At 36.1% G+C, this 7,247-nt stretch overlaps 1 protein-coding gene across 1 annotated transcript in view; it reads left to right on the top strand.

The window, feature by feature from the left end:
* LOC18033203 (protein MEI2-like 4) overlaps nucleotides 1-5,785 on the top strand; it is a 7,075-nt gene extending 1,290 nt beyond the window's left edge. Inside the window, exons 2-13 of the mRNA XM_006420698.2 lie at nucleotides 204-496; nucleotides 691-1,133; nucleotides 1,249-1,407; nucleotides 1,587-1,703; nucleotides 1,783-1,934; nucleotides 2,267-2,364; nucleotides 2,434-2,832; nucleotides 3,365-4,013; nucleotides 4,452-4,536; nucleotides 4,674-4,742; nucleotides 4,827-5,006; nucleotides 5,097-5,785. Of these exons, the coding sequence (XP_006420761.1) occupies nucleotides 433-496; nucleotides 691-1,133; nucleotides 1,249-1,407; nucleotides 1,587-1,703; nucleotides 1,783-1,934; nucleotides 2,267-2,364; nucleotides 2,434-2,832; nucleotides 3,365-4,013; nucleotides 4,452-4,536; nucleotides 4,674-4,742; nucleotides 4,827-5,006; nucleotides 5,097-5,246 (2,565 nt within the window). The 5' untranslated portion in view covers nucleotides 204-432 and the 3' untranslated portion in view covers nucleotides 5,247-5,785. The remainder of the gene's footprint in view (nucleotides 1-203; nucleotides 497-690; nucleotides 1,134-1,248; nucleotides 1,408-1,586; nucleotides 1,704-1,782; nucleotides 1,935-2,266; nucleotides 2,365-2,433; nucleotides 2,833-3,364; nucleotides 4,014-4,451; nucleotides 4,537-4,673; nucleotides 4,743-4,826; nucleotides 5,007-5,096) is intronic.
* The last annotated feature ends 1,462 nt before the right edge of the window (nucleotides 5,786-7,247 follow it).

Genomic DNA, 7,247 nt, shown 5'->3' with positions numbered 1-7,247 from the left:
AAGTTAACCATGCAATTATGGACATTTGAGGCTTCTTGCCTCTAAGATTTATTATTTTTGGAGAAGCTTGTAACTTATGGAGGCTAAGTGCCAGCATGTTGAGATTCACTGATAGAGTATATAAATGCAGTGTAAATGTAGCTCTTTTGTTATTGTGTTGTGTCTTTATTGAAGAGTGAAATCTGATATTATATCACAAACAGCTAGTGGGAAGTCAACTGCTTTGTCTGTGCTAGAGACTTGTACTCCAGTGGAAGCTCAGACTGCTTTCGTAATACGAGGCTCGAAAGTGAATCTTTCCAATAGATGTATGCAATAGGAGGAAGGAGAGCAGCCAATTAATCTGTGACTTCATTGAGGTCAAGCCAGGGACTAGATCTAGTTTTAGCACAGAAGGCATCTGTTTTTGCAGAAGGTGATACAGTTAACGTGATGGGTGCTCAATATGAAAGCAGTCTCTTCTCGAGCTCATTATCAGAGTTGTTTAGTAGGAAGTGTAAGCCCAGTTCCCTCTTAGCGCTTCTTGACATAAGCTTTCTATTTATTGGTGCTAGAGCATGTGTTCCAACTAGTAGATATGTTTCATATTACAAACTTCTCTGATAGCTGAATTCCTTTTATGGATCAAATAGTTTCTTAGGTTACTGCTGCTATAATATTCCTGTTTTCACGTGGATTATCTTGGTGCAGTGAGATTATCTTCAGACATTGCTTCGTATGGCCATTCAGTTGATACTGTATCCTCGCACTACGAGGAAGAGGAACCTTTTGAATCTCTTGAAGAAATTGAGGCCCAAACCATTGGAAATCTTCTCCCTGACGATGATGACTTGTTTTCTGGAGTTACTGACGGGCTTGAATGCACTGTCCATCCCAGTGGTGGTTCTGGCGGAGATGACATTGATGACCTGGACTTTTTCAGCAGTGTTGGAGGGATGGATTTGGGGAATGATAGTTCTTATGTAGCACAAAAGAAATCTGAAATTTGTATCGGATTTTCTAACCATGAGCTTGGGGTATGTAATGGAGCTGTGGCCGGAGAACACCTGAATGACGAACACCCTTCTAGAACATTGTTGTTGAGAAAAATAAACAGCAATATTGAAGATTCTGAGTTAAAGGCCCTTTTTGAGGTTTGTGTTTCTTTATCCTTTTTTGGTGTTTTTATTTATGCTTTGTGTTCTGGTTTTTCCTTTTTCATCTAAATTGTCTTCCCTATTGATATGATTTCATTATTTGAATGTGCAGCAATATGGAGATGTTCGCACTTTTTATAGAGCCTCCAAGCATTGTGGTTTTGTTACAATCTCCTATTATGATATTAGAGCTGCCCGAAATGCAATGAAGTCACTCCAGAATAAATTAACGAGGAGTGGGAAACTTGACATTCATTACTCAATTCCAAAGGTAAGCATCATGTGTAGTGGTGCTTTTCTTTGTAGCTTCTGTCAGAAAGTAATTAGGATTCTTATTGCCATGTGTGCATTCTATCCTATTTTTTTCATCTCTTTGTGTTTCCATGTTATATTGTTATGTATAAAAAGTTGACAATGATTCTCTGTCTCGTTGGGTTTCCTTCTTATCAGGACAACCCTTCAGAAAAAGAAATAAATCAGGGCACTCTTGTGGTATTTAACCTTGATTCTTCTGTTTCAAATGATGAACTTCATCACATTTTTGGTGTCTATGGAGAAATCAAGGAGGTGAGCTTGTTTCAGTTTTAAGTCGTACAATTGAATGAATATAGCAGAGGCACTAACTTATTCTTGCTCCGTGCAACAGATTCGTGAAACCCCACAAAAAATTCATCAAAAATATATTGAATTTTATGATACTAGAGCTGCAGAGGCCGCTCTTCGAGAATTGAATAGCAGGTATATTGCTGGGAAGCAGATTAAGCTAGAGCCTAGCCATTTAAGGGGCCTGAGAAAGTGGTATTGTTCAAACTTATCTACTCTGATTTTGACTTTAATAGATTCATTCTTAATTACTATTAAAAAAAAGGACTAATGAGAATACATTGATGAAAAAATATTTTTTTAATAAAAATTAAGGATAAATTGATGTCTGCAATAATTTGGAAAGTATGTTACTTATCTAAAAATTAAAATTGAAAAAGAAAATAAAAAATCCAACGTCGTTCAAAAAGAGAGAAAAGCCTATGGGGAGAAAAGACTTGCATTCTAATTGCTGCTGTATGGTTGTTTGTTGAATTGTTAACTTTTCCTTTGCATCTATCACTAAATTTCCTATTTCTTCAATATAGTTTGGCGAACCAGCTACCTCCAGAGTTGGAGCAAGAAGAATGTGGCTCGTATCAGCAGCAAAATAGTCCTCCTAATAAGCCAACTAATGAATCTGCTGGTATGATTACCATTTTAATATCACTCCCTTTAAATGTCAAATCATTAGCAATAATATATCTGTTTACAGGAGCATTTGCACATGGCTCAAAATCATCTAGAATCACGGACACCTGTATTGTTTCCGTTGTACCCTCTGCTGTAAAGGCCCCACCTACGGAGTCTGCATTTCATCTGGGAATTTCTTCAAGTGTTCCTTCTCTGGTGAGAATGGAATCATTTGGCACCCAATCTGCCCTTGCTGAGCCTGGTCACTTGCAGGGTCAGTTAAAATTCAATATCCGAAGCACACCTAGTTTTCATCCTCATTCACTTCCAGAGTGTCATGATGGTTTAAATAAGGGTGTTCGCTGCAATTCTTCGGGTACCAAGGGTGCAAATATCAATATTAAACCACCAGAAATTATTGATAGCAGGCATTTCAGCAGAGTTAGCTCAAATGGGCATTCAATTGGGTTCACCGAAGGTGGTAAGTACAACTTGATCACTTGCTGCAGTGTTTTATCTGTGTCTCTAATGATATTAACAAGATCTTATGAAGTCCCAAAACCATTTAAAGGCTATGAAATAGCAGTAAACTTGACTGTGGATCATGCTAATCTAGTTTCTCGGACTGCCCTAACATCCTTTTCTTTATCATGAAACAGTAGAAAGACACCTTAATGTTCAACAATAGATTTGTGATACTTGACTGTAGTTATTTAATATAGGTCTTTTTAGTGTACAATGTCTACTAGGGGGTGAAATTCCATGTCTGAGAAGGTGCTGTATAAGATTACCTAACTTTGTTTTTGAGCTACATCAAGTAATCAGTCATTCACTTTTCAACTCAGTTCTCATTTAATTTAGTGGCCTCTGAAGTTAAGTGGTGATCTAATGTGCTTTCTCAATTTGCTAGCTTCATATTGAATTTTGAACCATTGTACAGTTTTGGCATCTGGAGCAGTGGAGCTGCATAAAATATGCCATGTTTGATTTAATTATTTATTTTTTCTCCTCAGTTTTTGGATCTGCTAGTAATGGGAGCTGTCCTCGTCCTGGACATCAGTATTCTTGGAATAACTCCTATTGCCCCCAGCTTCCAGGAATGATGTGGCCAAACTCACCATCACTTGTCAGTGGAATTTTTAACACTTATTCACCAACTAGAGTGCATGGACTTCCGAGAGCACCATCGCACATGGTGAACACAGTTTTACCGATTGGTAGTCACCATGTGGGATCGGCACCAACTGTTGATCCTTCTCTATGGGAAAGGCAGCATGCCTATGTAGCAGAATCTCCTGAAGCTTCTGGTTTCCATCTAGGTTCCCATGGGAGTATGAGAATTTCTAATAACTCATTGCACTCTGTGGAATTTGTTTCTCATAATATTTTTCCTTGTGTTGGTGGCAATGGTATGGATATGCCACTTCCCTCAAAGAATTCAGTGTTCCAGTCCCATCATCAGAGGTCTATGATGTTTTCTGGCAGAGGCCAAACAATTCCTTTGATGAATTCATTTGATCCTCCCAATGAACGTGCTAGAAACCGTAGAAATGAAGGTGCTGTTAATCAGGCTGACAAGAAACAATATGAACTTGATATTGACCGCATATTGAGAGGGGAAGACAACCGAACGACACTCATGATAAAGAATATTCCTAATAAGTATGTAGCTCCTCTCTTCTCTTCTGATTCTAGAATTTTCAGTTGGAGATATTTCTAGTAGTTTGGATCTGACATCCATTCAATATCGTTGTGTGGAATTTATTATCCACTCAACCCAAAGCCATATGCTTACATGTATGCTTCAACAATAAAACCTAAGAAATGACACACCCCTCATGCGAAAGGCTTGTGGATTAAATGCAACAACCACCACCACAAGCACAACAGCATTCAAACATGAACACAACTTGCTATAATTTTACTAATATCATAGGGGAATTAGAACAAGGAGCATATAGTCAAATCGGCAAGGATACCATATTAATTACCTGTCATTCTTCTATATGCGTCCTTGCTGCAAATGGGATCGATCTTTTCATTCATGGCATTTTGCTTTTTGGCACAAAGAAAATGATATTCTCACGGTGGTAACTGCAGGTACACTTCAAAAATGCTGTTGGCTGCAATTGATGAACGTCACAAGGGAACATACGATTTTATATATCTACCTATTGATTTCAAGGCAAGTCCATACATTTTGAAGATGCCCTATAGTTTTGTCGACGAGGGATGAGTTTGCAGGAAGAATTTGACCTGCCAATTTATTTTAGTGTACTTAGCAAACCATAGCAGTTAATTTGGCCTTCTTATTTGTTGCAGAACAAATGCAATGTTGGGTATGCATTCATCAACATGACTGATCCAAGCCAGATTGTTCCGTTCTATCAGGTTTGTTTTGTTAAAGATCCAAGATAACCAAAACAACATATATTTGAATTAAGATTGAAGACATGCAAATGTCAACTTTTGTAGTCATTCAATGGAAAGAAGTGGGAGAAGTTCAACAGTGAAAAGGTGGCATCGCTTGCATATGCTCGAATACAAGGAAAAGCTGCTCTGATTGCACATTTCCAAAATTCAAGCTTGATGAATGAGGATAAGCGATGCCGACCTATACTCTTCAACACTGATGGTCCAAATGCAGGTGATCAGGTATGAACTCACAGTGACATTGATCTTAATAACAGTGTTGACGAAGAAAGGTTAATAAGGAATTATCATATTGACCTTATGGATCTGCAGGTGCCATTTCCGATGGGAGTTAACTTTAGAACTAGACCTGGAAAGGCTCGTTCTGTGATCCATGAAGAGAACCATCATGGAAGCCCACCAAATGTAGAGGACTTGTCTAATGGAGATGCCCCTTCTGGTTCTGCAAAGGAGTCAGACTGAATAGCTTATTTTTTGTGGCTACTGACCTATAATAGGAGTGAGCAATCTGAGATCACATCCACACAAATCTTCCAACTTATATTGGGGTGACTGTGAGTAAAAATACTGCCCCAAAAGGAAAAACCTGAAAAGGAGAAAAAAAAAATCTGCATATAGAAGCCTTGAAAATTTTCGAGAAAAATGGTTTGATAAAATTCAATTAATTTCCCAATTTTCTTTTCATATATGTTAATTCTGAAACAGTTAATATATGAGCATGAGGTGTAGCTTCAAGATTTTGGACAGTCTTGAGAGTATTTTGTAAAGAAAATATAGTCTATAGATTCGCCGAGGAGATGGAGAGTTCTCTACTGCTGTTCGTTGATGAGGCTCGGCTGTTGACATCTTTTCGGCATTTTGTTTTCTTGGTTTTGTTGTATTGTTTTATTGTTTGGCACTGCTTCCATCTGTAATTGTTCAAAAATGATAGTGATTATGAAAAATTTTGAAATGATGAACATATAATGTCAGTTCCATTCATTTTGAAAAATTACAGGGCTCTAACCATGACTTTGTCATCTTACTTCCTGAACATTCCCTTTGTTCCTGTCTTTTCTCTGTTCTGTTTCTTTTCCAAGATTGGTTTGAGCTGTCATTGCAAGTTCTTGAAAAATTTCTTTTAGGGTTAAGTTAAATTCACATAGCCCCCGACAAGTTTGTCAAAAACACCATAAGAAAATGTCCCTAAATTTAATGCTTTGTGCCGTTGTTCGTTGGCCATTTTAAATCATAAGCTTCAAGGGATCAAGTTTCAACAACAATGTAATGCTTAGGTGGGTTGTTGACTTTCGTCAAAATTTGATGTGTATTATTTGTTGTGGACGGACCCTCTTAACCCTTATAATGAGTCTTCGACCATTTTCGTCAAAATGATGGTGTTTTTAGGGTGACAAAATTATCCGCCAACCGGCAAATCCGTCCAAACCCACCCACAAAAAGCCATCTGCTGCGGATAATTTTGAGGGTTGCGGGCGGATTTGGTATTTCAAACTTAAATTCACTGCGGGTAATGGGTGGATTTAGTATTACAAAAAAAAATTAACTGAGTACTAGGGCGAGTATCCACCAACTGGCATTCTTTATTTTAATTATTTATATTTTTATTTTAATCACAAAAATTACATTAAAAAATTTTAATCATAAATATATTTAAGTTAAAGTTTCTAATTCCTAAACCTATCTTATCTCCCAGTAACATATATACAATAAGCTTTTAATAAGTAGAAATTTTATAATTTTTATTACTAATATTTTATTTTACTTTAATTGATTTTATTTGTTTTGCCTTAACGATAATTGTATAAAATCTACGTGTTAATATTATTGATAATACTTGTATATTGATTAAAACATGAAACAAGACATTGATATTAATGATGATGATTTGCCTACAATAGGAATATTTTGTTAGATTAATATATTTTGTGTATTTTTTTAATGTTGAAATTTTAATTTCTTATTTACATTTATAAAATCTAGAATTGAAATATTGTTTGCGGATTTTTAGGCTATTATTATATATTTATAGTTTGAATTATATAGTTAAAGTTTTTATGTATTATTAAAAGTATTTTTTTATATTAATGATTTAAATGAAAAAACCAGCAAAAAACTCACTGCAGATTGTGGGTAGATTTGGTAATTGTTAAAATCCATAGAGGACGAATTTTTCTAAAAAAATAAAAACCCATTGCGGATTGTAAGTAGGTTTGATAATTTAAATTTTTTGTAGATGCAAGTTTGGTAATGGCAAACCTACAGCGCGCAGTGTCCATTGCCATTTTTAGGTGTTTTCAACCCTTAGTAGTGTGAAAAGACAAATATCTACTATAACAAATTTTTTAATCATGCGTATAAGTCTTCGCCTTGCACTTAATCAGGCATACAATTCTCAAACTTATATTTGATCGTCAGGAACCAAAGACTTGAATTAAAAATATTGCCGCATTGTACATGTTCAGA

This window comes from Citrus clementina, unplaced genomic scaffold (assembly GCF_000493195.1).
Source record: "Citrus clementina cultivar Clemenules unplaced genomic scaffold, Citrus_clementina_v1.0 scaffold_9, whole genome shotgun sequence".
Classification (NCBI taxonomy): Eukaryota; Viridiplantae; Streptophyta; class Magnoliopsida; order Sapindales; family Rutaceae; genus Citrus; species Citrus x clementina.
The sequence above is the reverse complement of the archived record's forward strand: the minus strand, read 5'-3'. Positions and strand labels throughout refer to the sequence as shown.